Here is a 16009-nt window from a genome sequence, read left to right as displayed (position 1 = left end):
CAAAAAGGCTGCACTTGCTATAGTCATCGTTGGCTAATTGCCTTAGTGCCACTGATGTGGAGGAATTGCAGCAATTTATGCACTTAATAAAAGCTCCTCAACCTCTGTGTTTAACAATGTCTATACTCACTGATGATCCTTTAGCACCTTTGGGACCAGGCGGACCCTGCATAGAGAGAAAATACAGAAAGGAGTCAGTACGTTTCCTAGCAGAGAAGGCAGTCTCTCCTCAGAGACAGACAGAGTAGTGTTATACAAGGTGGAGTTTTTAATTCACTTCCTTTCTGTTTCCACCTTTCACATCCACTTGAGTTCGATGTTGCTTTTCTTTGCCAACATACAAAAAGCATTTGTGTCAGACCAATCTGTGTCAGCGCTCCACATTCCTGCCCGGATGGGGACTGGAAAAGCTGCTGTGTGATTATGGTAACCTGGGACTGATCCTGGCTCTATGCTGAGGACACCCAGCAACAGCAAATGCTGGTTGCCCATGGGTGGAGGCTGCAGCCTTTTGAGCATCCAGTGAAAAAAAAAATGCAAATAGCAGAAAGTACAAAAAAATCACCATGTGATTGTAGATAAACCAAAAGAAAGGGGAAGAGAAACAGGGGGGGCTAAATTCCCTGCCTCGATCACGCCGTGTCCCCTGTGCCTATCTCTCAGCTCACACGTCACCTCCCAGTACATCTGTAACACATTCAAATGCTTTTAGTGAGCTCAGCTGTGCAAACCCATTCCCATCAGCATCCTCATACAAGCTCAGGCCAGAGGGACTGTGCTGGGTATATCTGGGAGCACTAAGGTGACTCCAGAAGGACTCTGCAGCTCCTGAGGAATTCAAAGATAATCACTTGTCACATACCGGTAATCCTGGTGGCCCTGGAGGTCCGATTGGTCCAGAAGGACCTGTGATACCCTGAAAAATAAATGCAGAACAACATTGATTTGCATGCAGCAATGTTGGCCTATAACTACACAACTAACATCTGCTTACAGATGACCACCCAGTTTTGGAGGACTCCATTCAAATCTGGAGCTTTAACTGGTTTTTAAGCATGTGCAAGATCCAGACAAGAGCATGACCAGGGAATCTCATACCTCAATTAGGCACACAGTTTTAAAAATCAGTCCTCTAGATGCATATTTAATGTAACCATCCTTCCAAGTCTATCAACTCTTTTCATACAACCCTTGAGAATCTGCTTTCCACTAAAATGGGTCATTTTGAAGCATCTCTACATTTCACATGTTGCATAAACCACATTAATGTAGAAAATATTCCTCAAAAGTTAGCACGAGTCTCCTGCCGAGGTTGACCATCTCTGCTATGCCGTACCTGCTCAAGGGCAGCAAACACCACAGCTCAAAAGCACATTCCATGAAGGTCTTATGGAATATTTACCTGCTCTCCTTTGGGTCCTGCTGAGCCCTGGGGGCCTGGGAGACCTCTGTCACCCTTTTCTCCCTGCTCTCCCGGCGGTCCAATAAGACCAATTAAACCTGGGTGACCCTAGGGGAAAACAGCAGATATTAATTATGATCTCTCGCCGGAGGTAACCAAATGCCAAAGCTACCCAGCAAAGACATTTCTAGACACAAACCCAAATATCTAAGGTCATAGGAGTTTACAGGTATCCCTGACACCTGGAAGAGGCAGAGCAGAGAAGCACACTAGCTTTTTGCAACAGAAAATGCTACAAATATAGAGGCAGAACTGCTGCACTGGAGCACCTGCTCATTTTGGGTGCTATCATACGTTACAGAAGGGTCTACAAGACTGAGAATCCTGCCCTAAAGCAAGCCAAGTGTCTGCACCTCCCTACGGCCTCTGCTAAAGCACCTGTGTTCAGGCAGCCCCGACAACTAGAGCTGCCACGGACTGCAAGGGCCATTGTAGGGGAATGCAGAGATTCAGATCCTCTGGGTCACCTTGTTGCCCTCACTGCTGGTGATATGGGGATGGGAAACCTAGTCTTGGATCCAGACAGGCAGTGGCACAAGCTCACCCACAGCACAACCCTGTTCATCCCTTGGGGCACACTCCATCTCTCCTTTAAAGATATGTCCAATGCTTCTAGAGTATGAAAGAGAGCACACAGCGCTGGTGGCACTCCTCAGCCTCATCCTGCCAGCTGCAGGACCCCTCTACAACGACTTTTTTTCCCCACACGCAGACATGGACATCAGGTCATGCAGTGAGATCAGGGGCAGCGTTCTCACCTTCTCCCCTTTAGGGCCAGAGTCTCCTTTAAGACCAGGCAAACCCGGTGGGCCCTGTGGGAGACAGAGGGGAAAACGAAAGAGAAATTGAATTAATGTAAAATGCATTCACCCATTTAAAAAACTCATGGAATTTGATGGTCTGGACATACCATTGGGCCTGGAGGACCATCTGGGCCAGGGGATCCCGGAAGACCTTGTTCACCCTGTAAAACAGTGCAATTCCCTCAAAACAATCATTCATGACAGCAGTGCTCCCAGCTGGGCTTATTTTGATTATTCACCTGTCCTCATCTGGTCCCTGGGCCAGGGAACATCTGCCTTGGTTTCTCACAGATCATAAAGACAAATGGATTTATGTTCCTTTCATTCTCAAATCTCTACTGGAGAAGGGACTTTGGAGGTCATGGAAACTCTCACCCATGGAGAGTGGGCAAGCAGACCCAAGACTCAAATAAAACATGCTGGGAGACGATATCCACTGTTATATTATTTCCACTAAATAGGTTTTATCTGCTGTCAGATATTTAAGCATAGACAGAACATTACAGTGGGAGAAAGACATCTTCCAAGGCAGATGGGTTACAGTAAAGCACCAAGAACAACACTGTCCAGAAGCTTTCTCAGACTTTGCTCTGTTTGGGAATACGCACGACTGGACCAGGAATCCCTCGAAGGCCATCGGGGCCGGGCTTCCCTGGAGCACCTTGAGGACCAATTGGGCCAGTCTTCCCAGGAGGTCCTTCCAAACCAGCTTCACCCTAGATGCAAGAGGCAGCACGGTTTAATTGGCATTGGGGCATCAAACGATCTTCTCAAATATGCTGTGGCTGCCGCCAGGAGGTCACAGAGTGAATGCAATTCCATGCAAAGCATGTAAAACCTTCCGTTCATTGATTTTCCTACTGCTCCCTATCCTTTATGTGCTGAGGACAAGTCTCCAGACTCCTTCACTTTTCAGCCTTACTTATTTCTGCCGATTTCCAGCAGGAACGACCCTTTGGCTCCAAGCTCTCTGGAGAGAGAACGGAACCTTTCTTGGGTTTGGTCCTGGGAGGTGAGCTAGCAGAGGACATCCTTCCCCATCAGCGCTCCTGTGGCTGCCACAACAAATGGATCTATAATTTGCAATCCGACTCTACATTTCCTCACCACTCCTACCAAAACAATCATGGTCCAATAATACTTTGTTTGCCCTGTGAAAGGACATGGGGCTGTGTATGCTGCATTATTCACAACATATTAAATTGCCAAACATGGCACTTGGTCATTTCAAAGCAACAAAAACATTCCCAGGACCTTACCAAGCTCTAATTATCTCCACAGGGTTTGTTAAAAGATGAAACATAAGCTTATATTTGAGGCCAATGGCCCCAAATTCAGGCTAATTTGTTGTAACTCACAACAAAATCAAATCACTGTCTTTCAAACACCAACGTTGTCAGAGGGTGATCCTTTTAGCACAGAAAGACATGGTAAAAATGAAATCCCATTCAGGTCTTACCTTGGCTCCTTTCTCCCCTTGCCTTCCTTCAGGACCAGCTGGACCAGGAGGGCCCTAGAGAAAGCACAAAATGGATGCGAAACACAATTAGATCACACTGATCTGAAGTCATCTATTGGAATTAGCAAAATGATGCTAACAGCCCCAGGGAAGAAGACAAAATTGAGACAAATATCTCTGAAAAGCTTTTTAAATTAGCTTCTTGCTAAATGAATCCCTGGGCTCTGCCAGCAAGGCAGGAAGAGCAGGAGCACCTCATGCTTGTATTTTCTTTTGGGAGTTAAAATCTCAAACCCCCCCGTGGGATTCAGTTGACAATTTCCCATCAATTTCCAATGGCTGAGGATGGCACATCAAAGTTTTTTAAAAAATTCTTATTTATTTTACACACTACTGCCTGGCATTTACTGTAGACCTAGTAATGACATTAGTTTCAAAAAGTCAATACAAATATATTTGGAAAAAGACTCTTAGACAATCAGCTTACCCTTTTCCCCGGGGGTCCGGAGGGGCCTGGCTCTCCCGTGGGACCAGGGGAACCCTAGATGGAGAGGGGAGGAGAACAAGCCATAACTGCACCTCGAGATGTAGGAGGGAGGAGCAAGCGTGTAAAACTCAAGTCAAGATCTAGAGTTTGTGGTAAGCTGAGGTGTGGGCGGCCAGTACAACTCCCAACACCTCCTCGGGGGTGCAGGTGGTATCTTGTTTTATCCCTTCCCACCATGAAATACCATAAGGCACAGCAGAGTTAAAACGAAACTTAGATTTTGTTTTTCCATAAGTTAATTTTTGCTTTCAGGATGTATTTCTAAGCAGCCTGGATGGATGGCAGCAGCCAGGCTGACGCACAGAGGACTGGACAGGCATCAAGGGACCAGCACAGCAGAAGCTGGTGGAGTTAGATGCTGCATGTCCTTCTGTGTTAAAAGTCCTTGATCCTGCACACAGACACCTGGTGGGGAATTCCCCCCAATGGGGAATAGATCTCATCTATCCAGTTACTCACAGTCTGTCCAGGTTCACCATCATCCCCTTTGTCACCAGGGGGACCATCTTGACCCTAAAAAGGAAGAAGAAAGGAACAAGCAGGTGTATTTAGGATACAGAGTTGAGCAGAATATTAGCAGCAGCAGGTATAGTTTCAGCTGGTCTTCATGCCATAAGGTACATCTCTTCCCATCTCCTATTGGGAACACTGGCAACAGCAAACTTCCTGTGTCACACACTGTGGATAGCAACATTCGTATAGCTGCTGCCCCAAAGGTTGTAGGACGGTCAGACAAACAGTCATGGTGGGACTTCCTACTCTTTCCCAAGTAAAGGAAGAGCCCATGACCGAGGAGCTGCTGGTGAATGAACAGCACACGGTCGTATTTCACTAAATCAAGAGGAGGAACCTAACTGCCCTTCTGTGAGACAAACACTTACGGCCGGACCAGGTTCTCCAGGAGGACCAGGGTCACCAGGGAAACCAACCGGACCCTGCAAAGAGAGAAGAAGGATATTCCCAAGTCAGAGGTATTGCATCTGGAGATTTGCAGAGCACTAGTGCCTGCTACCCCAGTGACAGCATAGGGAGTCACCCTATGGAGCAAAACCCCAATTTCCTAGCCTCAAACACAATCCCAGATCACATCCCATCTTTGCATCTCCAATAATTTCACCCTGCCACAGCCACCAGTTCAGCTCTGCATCCAGACTACAGAAAACTCCAGTGTCAACACTGGGACTTTCATCTACTTTTTCATAAATACATTGGACAAGTGACAGCAAAATCCTCACACCTTTGGGGAAAGTGTAGATTAGAAGATTTTGCTTTTGCTTACTACATGATGTGTAACATTTTTCACATGAAGATCCTCTCAAAGCGTTTAATGACTAAAACACTTCACCATTCTTCTCTGTACAATGTCTATTGTGCACTTCAAATGATTCTGAGACCAGCGTTCAAACAATAGGCTTCAACCAATAATGCGATATCCTCAAAACCCATCTGTTAAGAGAGATGACTAACTCCCTTGCCTCCTCCGCTGTTTCATGCCATCTTTGCTTATCGCATAATAAATTTCTTCAGCCAGCAAGCATCAAAGAAGCCAGCAAGATAAATACTGTACCATTGTCATCTGGTATAAATCAATATAGCTCTACTAGCTTCAGTAGAGCTACAGCAATTAGTATCAGCGGGGATCTGACCCTAGAGGTTCAACTCCCAAATTCACATAAATCTCCTCTACATTATTTTGGAAGCTTTGCTCTGCTGCAGAGGACCTTGGCAACGCGTAAGCTCCAGTGCAAAGTAAACCTACTGCAGGCCCTCTCCATAAGGGTGAGTTTTCTGATAGCCTGCAAAAAGGACTAATAATTCAAGTATTGCTGGAAGATATGGCACAACTGAGTCTTCCCCTCATTAGCACCCTAAAGGAAGGGGACTAGTATCACACATCATTAGAGGAGCAATTCGCTGGCTGGTAAACTATTTCAAATTTCCACAAAAATCTCTAGAAAACATCTTTTCATGCAAAAATCTCTGCTGGGCAAGACAAGGAAGCACTGCTTGGACAAGAGGGGGTACTTACAGGGCTGCCTTTGGGACCATCGTCGCCTGGTGGACCTTTAGGGCCAGGTGGACCAGCAGCACCAGAGGGACCTGCTTCACCCTTTTCACCTCTTTCACCTTTAGGACCCTGTAAAGGAAAAAGGGTGTTTCTGTTATCCAGGAAAACAACTTACCAATCTCTAATTATCCTTTAATCAATTCTGAGAAAGAAGCTCTACTTGTATCTCAAAATACAAGGACGTTATTTAGCAGTCCCTTCCCACAAAGATTAAACGGTGTTCATGTTGTTCAGTTGTGGGTAGCCCATATTCAGTGACTAAACATTACACTACAAATAGCCAGTAACATGGCGATGTGTTGCCTGATACCCAAATCAAGGACACACCTGGTTCTGTCCCTGCAGCCCCATCCACATCCATGCCTCTCTGGCACCCCTTACCAGCTCCTCAGGGGCCACCACTGAAGAAAAGCTCTTCTCCACGAGAGCAAGAGCCACCCTGTAGCGTACTTACCGGGAGGCCAACCTCGCCGGGAAGACCAGGCTCACCAGATTCACCAGGTTCACCCTGCAGAGTGGAAAAGAGAATGAGCACACTTACATTTCTGCAGGGTGCCGAGTTTTTTGCTGACGTAGCAAAGCCCCTGCACAAGTGTTGTAGCAAACTCCTGCGGGCTTCAGTTAGGTTTGTCTGGATGCTTTACCTTCTCTCCTACTGCACCAGGATTTCCTATTCCCCCAGGAGGACCCTGTGGACCATCTGCTCCTGGTGGTCCAGATGGACCTCTGGGTCCAGGTGGGCCGGGCGGACCCTGAGAGAAAGGGGAAACAAATTTATGACATGTTTCTTGGAGCAATGTCTATGTCAGTGATGAAAAAAGAAGTATGAAAGCATCTTACCATTTGCCCAACATCACCTGTTTCTCCCTTCTCACCAGGTGGCCCAGGCAAGCCCTGTGGAGGTGAGGGGGAAGAGTTTTAGCTGTGAACATCTCAGGTGGAACCCTAGCACTCATTGCCCTAAGCCCTCCCTTGATGCTGCAAATTACCTGCAAGCCCACTGGGCCAGGGGGACCAGGGAAACCTCGGGGTCCTTCATCACCTTTCTGACCAAAGAGGCCTTGCTGTCCTCTGGGACCTGGCTCTCCATCGGCACCCTATGAGGAAAGAGTCTAACGCAGCTTAGCAAAGATAGAGGTAGATGTGAAGCCCCATCCCCACCACCTCCTGCTGCAGCCAGGGGCAATGCCCTTCTCATGTGTTGGGCACCAGCAGCGCCAGGCAGAAACTGCCAATTCTTGCAGGGCTTCCCGGGAGATTTTAGGGTAAGAAAGGGGATTTCTGCTAACAGGGGACAATACTCACAGCTGGGCCAGGCTGACCAATTGGACCCTGTGGGCCAGTAGGACCTGGTGGACCCTGTCACAAAAGAGAAGTACAACATCAGTGTTAGGAGCATGAAGTAAAAAAGGTCTCGGGGAAAAGGTGATGCCCTTCAACACAGCCTCCATTAAACATGCATTAACTCCCAAAATAGAGAGGGAGGACAGGGTCAAGTCTCCCCAGACACACCAGCATTCTTCCACCCTAGTGCCAATGGCACAGCAAACACATCTAAATGCATTTTTGCTCCAGCAAAGCAATATCACACCACTCGATCCTATCTAGGTGCTTATGTATCTTTTATTTTCCTCGGGCTCTGAGCAGCACATAAAGGGTGCTTTACTGTGCTGCAAGCAACTAGAAAAGCAACTACAGCTGAACATCCAACTTTAATGACAAGGGCTGCTAATATTTCACAGATATTTACACAGTACATGGGTGACATGGAAACATCGCAGTGTGTTCCTGGGAGCTGGAGGCTCACACTTCAGGCACTCACTCTTTTTTACATCACGTGGGTATTTGATGAAGCAAAGGAGAAGATGAAGCCGTGATAGAAAGAAATTAAAATGTTATTGTTTTCTGTTTCCAGCAAGTCACACAACATAACCACATTCCTTCAGGGAAGCAGCTATGCCAGCGTCCACCCCACTTACCTGCTCCCCTTTGTCACCCTTGCTGCCCTTCTGGCCAGGCTCCCCGATCTCGCCCTGCCAGGTAGAAAGGGGCACAGTTAGTTCACTTGGCGACCACTTCCATACCTCAACGTTCAAGCAATAGTCCTACGTATCTACATCCTCGTCCCAAAGATGCCAATTTACACAGAAATATCCCAGAACGTTCTGAAAAAGGCCAGTGATTTGGCCAGTCCAGGTGTAATCAAAACCTTTTACATCCTAAAACTTCCCTTAGCTGCCATGCGATGCAAGAAACATCATTTTGCAGACCTTGTTAGCAGCAATGAGTGATTCATCCCAGCTAATGTTTTCTAGGAATCCTCTGGTCCAGAGGGGCTTAATGAGAGAGTGGGGAAAGGTAATTAATTTGGAAAGGCCAGGCACTTGTGGGCAGGCCACCTGCTACAGGCTTCGGGGGAGGCTAACTGGATTTCAGCAAGCGGTTTGGCTGGCAGAGCACACACAGCCCAGTTTGCCTGCTGCTCCCCAGACCGGACACTGCTGATCTCATGGGATTGCAAGTGCCGTAAAATATCCTTGTGTTACGACCAGCAGCACATGCAACCCGATGCAGTGGAAGCAGCATGGTGGCAATGGGGCACGTTGCCCAGCTCCTTCTCAGAGTGACCCTGCACAGCAGGGAGCTGCTCCCACCTTGTCTCCATCCTCTCCGGGAGGGCCGACGGGACCTGCTGGACCTGGTAGTCCCACTGGGCCCTGGATGCCATCCCGGCCAGCCGGTCCTTGAGGACCCTTCTCGCCCTGGAAGTGGAACAAACAGCAGGTCACATCGAGCTCACCTCCACCCTCCAACCAACCCATTACATCCCATTAACGTTTTATTCAGCTGCTAATGACCCCTGACTACATGGGCATGTATAGCAAAACCGGTTTCCAGCTGATATTTCATCAGGCTCTCTGTGCTCACTGTCTGAAACAAGACAAAATTTCTCTCTCGAGAAATAAAGGAAGAACAAACAAATCTAAACAGTGAATATCCAGATCACAGTTGCAATTTCACTGCTACAGCGGTATAATCAGATGTAATCTGAACCCTCTGCCATCTCTCTCTGGATGACAAACAAGACCGCAACTAATTTTTATTCCCACAAGCCAGTTTTTACTGATTCTGATCCTGGCTGCCCCAGCACTCACTGCCTGCTCCCGCCCTGGCTGCTCCCCAACAATGGGGGTTTCTCAGGAGGTCCTGAGCTCCCTCCTGAGCTTCTGGACAAAGGAAAACACCTGAAGTGAATAAAGCAATCTCTGCTGGCTTCCTGCTTCAACATCTATTCGTATTGCTCAGACCTGAAGAGCCTTCAGTCGAATTTGTTTGTTTATGGGAACTGAACAGTGAATATTTTTCAGTTTCCTTGTACATCATTTAATTGCATCTGAATTCTAGGTGCTCTCTTCTGAATAATTAGATGCCACATAAATTGCCTATTCATTTATCCACTGATACATCATATAGGTACTTGGCGGGACAGATGTTCATAAAGCTGATTCACCAGGAAATTCTTGCCTCTGGACTAGCTGCTGGAGTTTCTAATAAGCCAGCAAATGTGGAATACAGCAGCTGATAAACACTTCTGATAACAACAATCAATCACTGAAAGTGTCCTCGTGGAGTCTGAAATCACCAATGCCAGCATTTGCTCATTTTGCTGGGTCTGAAGCTGAGCATAAGTTTGAGGCGAGCAACCCAAAAGTCCCCACAAAACCATTTGGGCATGAATTAGAGGCACAGCCTTCGTCCTTGGGACTGTCACGGTGCTGTGCTGTGCTCTTCGAGGACAGAAACAGTCATCCCAGCCCACTCTCTCCTGCCTGCACGTGACATTTCACACGCGTGCCTGGGGCGTGAAAGACGTGAGAGTTTGCGCGGGCTGGCTGGCGAACGCTCAGGAGAGGGACCATATGGCAGGACTCAGCCGCGCTCTGCTCGGGTGCCGGCGGGATGCCTGGGAACACTGATGCTGCGGCAGCACCCAGTCCCCCGGGAAGCGGACCCAAACCCGCCGCAGCACTTTCCTGTGCTGCTCCTTGGCTGGGGCAGAGCATGAGTAAGGACTGATTTGGGCTCAGTGGGAAATCCCTGCTGCTGTTGCATCCTTGTAAGCGCGACAAGGGTGGCTCATTTCTCTGCCCAGAGGCCTGTCCTTTGGTTGTTTGTCACTAGGAGGTCATGCAGGCTGTCACTTTACCCGTTCAGTCCTCACCCCTTCTTGTTGCCTGAAGGCATTTTGGTCCCTGTGATCACATCCATTTTTGATTGCACGGGTGTTGCAAACAGGGTAGTTGAGCAGCTAGCATTCAGTGGTTTGATGCACCCATGATGAGAAAATTCCTTTCTAATTGAATTCCTCTTTTTTTTTTTTTTTTTTTTTTTTTTTAAGTCTTTTATACATCTACCCAGGGAATGTCTCCACACTTAACTTCCTACTACACACATCTATTTAACCCACAGCTGTTAATCTTTATACTGGTACTTACTGGGGCTCCCTTTTCACCTGCGGGTCCTGGAGGTCCCTGGGGGCCAGGTCTCCCTGGCAAGCCTATCGGGCCAGCTGATCCCGCAGGACCGCGCTCACCGGGAGAGCCCTGTTCAGAGAAGAAGGAAGCATTAACTGGAGTATCAAGCTTTATCTATATACAGACAGAAAGAAATTGAGCAGTAGGGTGCTGCAAATGCATCATAAGTGAGAACATTTGATGGGGTGACTGCCATGTGACAACTTGGTACCATCAGCCCAAGGGGTCCTGCAGATCTTTTTTTAATTAAAATCCCTGGAAGGGCTGGGTTGGTGCAGGGAGCCCAGTTCCTGGGCGCACATTATCAGCTTGGAACAAGAGAATGAGCCACATCATGGCCAATGCAGCAGAGATAGTTGGATGATGCATATTTTCTTCCAGGAGGGCTGCACTGAGCACATATCTCAGGTGGGGATGACTTCAGAGAGAAAGCTGGTGACTTAGGAGCAAAATTCTCGCTATCCTGAATCATCCCTGTTCCCTCAGCTTGTCACGTACCTTCACAGCTGACACCACAAAATGACTGAGCTATTACATGCGTGTCTTGTAAAATAAAGCAATATCCAGCAAGTCGTTAGTGCAAAGGGAATAACGGATAAAGCACCGAGCTGTGACTAACCCTCCGTTTTGGCTTGCCAAGCTTGTAAATGCATTAGGTGGTGCCTGTAAGGGCAAGGATACTCACTGCTGGACCTGGAGGGCCTGGGGGACCTTCGTTGCCTTTCAGCCCTGGAGCACCCTGGAGGGAGGAAAACAAAGTCATTTTGGGAGCTGAGTGCTGCATTGCCTGGGCATCCTTCCCGCTGGAAGGACTGGGCAGCCTCTACTCACAATGGGGCCAGGAAGACCTCTCTCTCCGGGGAAGCCTCGCAAGCCCGGGGGACCATCCTTCCCTGGGAGGCCGGCAGGACCAGGGTCTCCCTGCAACGACAGTGATAAATAGCTGAGGATCTGCAGACTCCGTAGAAACCCAGCTCCTCCCTCTGGGCTCAAGTCATGGTAAGACACTGCAAGACATCATTTCTTTTCTGAATCATCCCTCTCCATCTCTGGGAGAGAGGCAGGCATCCAGGCTTGCAAGGAGGGTGAGTTCAGTATGCTGCTAGTCCCTACCTTGGTCCCTTCTTTTCCAGTGAGGCCAGGAAGACCTTGTTCACCTGGGGGACCTGGAGGGCCTGGATGTCCTCGCTCACCCATTGGTCCAGTTTCACCAGTTGGACCCTAAAGAAACAGAGATTGGGGAGAAGGTGGTAGGTATCAGCAGAGCAAACAATGAAGGAAGAGATGCAGGCTTTCAGTTTGCTCCTTTAGGTTGCAGTGGGCTAGAAGATGCTCCTTCCCCTAGCTGTCCTCTGCAGTGACACCAGGCATCCCTGCAGAGATGCCTCCTTTGACATCTAAAGGGACCTGTTTCGGAAGCAGGCAACATTGCACTTGACAGACTAGAGGCATTGGGAACCTCTGGAATGAAAGTGTTCACATAAATGAGATATTATTACTACAATTATTATGCCTAGGGTTTTTTTTTAATTGAAAACTTCTTAAGTACTCTACGACAATGCCGATTCTTCCTTATATGGGGCATAAATAATGGATTAGGCTTGTACTACACGACAATTACTGACTGCCTCTGTGCCGTACGCAGGCACTCACAGTGAAGAGTAACATAAAGCCCAGTGCAGAAGGTTCCCAAGTGGCCCATTTTGGAGGAGGACAAAAAGCCATACGCACAAGACTGTAACATCCCTGCATGTTGGTGTCCGCTGGGACGGAGGTTGTAATTCATGTCACGCTGCAGGGTGCCACTTAGTGTAAGCAAAACGATAACATTGCGATCGCTCAGCAACCACAGATCACACTAACTATGCACAGCAGAGCCAAATAAAATTGCCATAGAACCTAATTTGCACTTGAGAAGACAGACACAGTTCAGGGAATTGCCCCTAATCGGGGAATTTACAAATCGGGGACTTCACATTATCATTAAAGAGGACAAATCAATTACTTTGTAATTAAAGAGCAACTTCCCTAGGAGTTCAGGAAAGAAGACTCAACCCAAAGCCAGTCCTACTCAGTCTAGGACTCTGCCTACAAAACTGATGCATGAGCCTTGCATGCCTGTACTTAAGGGGTACCAATTCTGATTGTGCAGTTATTATTTCCAGAATGCAGAGAGTTCATTTTGACTAAAATAAAAATAGCCCAACTCTGGCAGCACTTTATATTAAAGAGGGATGCGTTTCTTCATAACGGCATGTCAAGAGCACTCTTGCATCACACTTACACTGCCCTGAACGCCCCAGCAGCTGAACAGCCCTTTGAGATCACATTTAACTCTCGGGTTGCTTAAGGTCTTTTAGTCAGGTTGTGTGTGGCTGGTCTCTCTCTCACCCCTATGCTAATTTTAGCCCAAGGTAGCTCCGTTAAATTCACAGGAGCCACCTTATTTACAGCAGCCTTCAGGCACATTTGCCTAAATACCATCCTAACACCCCGACAAGGTGGGCTGGGACCTGCTGGGGTATTTCAAACCCTGGCCAAGCATTTCAAAGCCATCAAGCTTGCTTTGACATGGCTTTGCATTCCCTGGAAGAGGAGTGTCTGTGCTGTAAAACCTGTAGTCCCAGCAGCTCCAGCTGAGCCATCACCGCTGTGAGAGCCGGCTGTGCTGTACCAGTGAAGATGAGCTGCAGGGAGCTGGTGCAAGCACAAGCATTCGTTCCTTACCTGAGGGCCTACGACACCAGGGGGTCCTGGAGGGCCGGTCTTGCCTTGGAAACCCTGTTAGAGAAAGGGAAAAGAGAAAGAGATCACACTTTTGCAAGGAGTGCTCCAGCGAGGGTCACAGGCTGCCACCCAACTGCTCCTCTTCTGGTGAAACTACTGACCAGGAACGGATGGACACCCAAAGACAAAAGAAACAAGGAATCAAACAGAAGGTGGAAAATATGTCTTTGTTTATACAGGGGCGTAACAGAGGAAGAAAAAGGGATTCTCAAAGCTCAGCTCTGCTACTTTGATGGAGCTACTGTAGTTTGGCTGAAGGACTGGCCATATATATATATAAAAAAAGTTGCTACGCTCATAAAACGTATAGAGCAAATGGCTATTAAAAAGTCAGAATGGGCAGGTTCCCTCATGCTGAGTAATTCTCAATAACCATTTCCCTTCTAGTGCTCCCTGTTCTGGTACTGGTTTAGGCTTAGCTCTTTTTTAGGCTTAGCTCCCAGAAGCTTGGAGGCTGGGTGACTGTCTTCCACTTCTGTCACTGTCAGCGCCAATCTTCAGCCCCTGCAAAGCCCACAACCACCAGCATTGGAGGCTGAGTAAAGCTTTATTTCCTTCATCAATGTCTGTTGAAAGAAATCACAAACGTGTTTCTCCCCAGATGCTGATAAGCAGCGAAGTCTCCATGACAGCTACTTAATGACATTTGAAAGGTGACTATAACGAACTATCACCACTGCAATTGTTTAGCTCTCCTAAGCTACTCTTTAAAAAGCGCATTAATTATCAGTCTTACTATAGCATGCTGACAAGCTCGAGAAATGTCATTTAGGGCATAGAGGCTATTTTCTCATTGCCACAAAAGATGATCAGATAAATCCCAACCCAACAGTAGTGCGTCATACTAAAAAAACTACTCAATGATATTCTATAGCTGTCTGTGGATCACAGAAAATATCCTGTCATTGATGGGGAAATGGCAAAACATCTTTGTGAAACAAACGTACAATTTAAACTTTTATCATAGAAGACGATTTCAGCCAGCTCTGTATAGGACTCTTCTTAATCTGAAGAAAGGGATTTCTTTCTATTCTGCCCTGAGCCTTGGTCACAGAGTTTTTAGTGTTTTTCTTCTTTTTTAGATACAATCTTTTTAAATTTAATATGGCCAAATATTTCAGTATCCTTCAGCATGCCTATTTGCTACTAAATGAAAAGTAAAATAAAGGGAACTATTTGACATACAGATTTCAAGTCTAGGTTTTCTTGTGTGAAGGTACAGAGTGAGCTAACAAGGCTACTGATGTGGAAATAATATTTAATTCATTTTTACGTTTCTTCTTCTCGCTTTTTGGCACTGTGTAAGCAAAGGGGGACCAAAAAGGGACTTCTACTACCAGGATCTGCACATGTCTATATGCACCCCAAGCGGATGCAAGGGAAAGTGATCTTTGCAAGCTTGCCGATGGCACAAAGTAAGATTTTTGGTTTTCTGGAAACATTTTCCTGTGGTAGGCAAGCTACTACTGCAATGAGTGAAGAAAGCTATTAGGGAATACTTTCAGACCCCAAATAATTGAAAGCCCATTCTCCATTCATATTCATGCAGGCCTGGAGTTTGATGCTTTATTCCAGTCTCAAAAGTTGATGACAGCAGATGCAAGCAAAGTTTTTACTGCTTCTTCTAATTTGAATGTAAGTGCCCTGGATGTCATAGATAACTCAGTGAAGGAAGACTAAATGTCACAGACTCAGGCAGGTGAAAACTCTTCTCTTCACCTTTAAGTTAATCCCAACCTGAGGACTGTGTGTTCAAAAATACCACAACCATTGCCTTAAAGGCAGCCTTATGGAATGTAAATAAATATCTAGTGTTGCGCTGAGCAGTATTTGCATTGCCTTGCTTAGCAAATGCCAGGCAAGTTAATTAAATTGTTGTGTGATAAGTTGAGGGGGGGGGAAATGCATAATGTGCAAAACCTTTTTAATGCTCATTTGCTAGGAAAGGCAGCAGAAAAAAATGCAAAGCTGAGTAGAGGAAGTTGTTGTTGTTTTTTTCTCCTGTAAAATAAACACAGAACAAAGAGTCTATCTGCTAACATGCAGCATGCAGTGTTGGGAAGAGGGATATACCAACAGCAAAATGAGCTGGATCGTAAACAGCCGAGGAAAAAGAATAAACATCCCCAAAAATGCCAAACAGTAAGATGCTAATTACTGCATGCAGAGGAATACATGGCAGAAGGGTCATTTTTGCTTAGGGTATCCTTCAAGCAAAAAAGGTGCAGAAAACAGACCACCAGAGACGCACAACAGCCAAGGTATCATACCTTCCACATGCCTCATCGTTCTCCTTTGGTGAGAAACAATGATTACATCTGTGCAACAAAACCTTTTAAAATGGATAA

General features: G+C 46.8%; 1 protein-coding gene across 1 annotated transcript in view; it reads right to left on the bottom strand.

The window, feature by feature from the left end:
- The window catches only part of COL5A1 (collagen, type V, alpha 1), a gene marked incomplete at its 5' end in the record, with an annotated part of 119246 nt that overhangs the window by 11244 nt on the left and 91993 nt on the right, over nt 1-16009 (bottom strand). Inside the window, 23 exons of the mRNA XM_010281872.1 lie at nt 131-166; nt 863-916; nt 1403-1510; nt 2221-2274; nt 2373-2426; nt 2874-2981; nt 3725-3778; nt 4212-4265; nt 4731-4784; nt 5153-5206; nt 6301-6408; nt 6794-6847; nt 6984-7091; nt 7180-7233; nt 7329-7436; nt 7645-7698; nt 8319-8372; nt 8994-9101; nt 10836-10943; nt 11560-11613; nt 11706-11795; nt 11988-12095; nt 13602-13655. Coding sequence (XP_010280174.1) covers nt 131-166; nt 863-916; nt 1403-1510; nt 2221-2274; nt 2373-2426; nt 2874-2981; nt 3725-3778; nt 4212-4265; nt 4731-4784; nt 5153-5206; nt 6301-6408; nt 6794-6847; nt 6984-7091; nt 7180-7233; nt 7329-7436; nt 7645-7698; nt 8319-8372; nt 8994-9101; nt 10836-10943; nt 11560-11613; nt 11706-11795; nt 11988-12095; nt 13602-13655 — 1692 coding nt within the window. The remainder of the gene's footprint in view (nt 1-130; nt 167-862; nt 917-1402; nt 1511-2220; nt 2275-2372; nt 2427-2873; nt 2982-3724; nt 3779-4211; nt 4266-4730; nt 4785-5152; nt 5207-6300; nt 6409-6793; nt 6848-6983; nt 7092-7179; nt 7234-7328; nt 7437-7644; nt 7699-8318; nt 8373-8993; nt 9102-10835; nt 10944-11559; nt 11614-11705; nt 11796-11987; nt 12096-13601; nt 13656-16009) is intronic.

The sequence above is a fragment of the Phaethon lepturus genome, unplaced genomic scaffold (assembly GCF_000687285.1).
Source record: "Phaethon lepturus isolate BGI_N335 unplaced genomic scaffold, ASM68728v1 scaffold12422, whole genome shotgun sequence".
Taxonomy (NCBI): domain Eukaryota; kingdom Metazoa; phylum Chordata; class Aves; order Phaethontiformes; family Phaethontidae; genus Phaethon; species Phaethon lepturus.
This window is presented reverse-complemented; position numbering and strand designations above follow the sequence as displayed.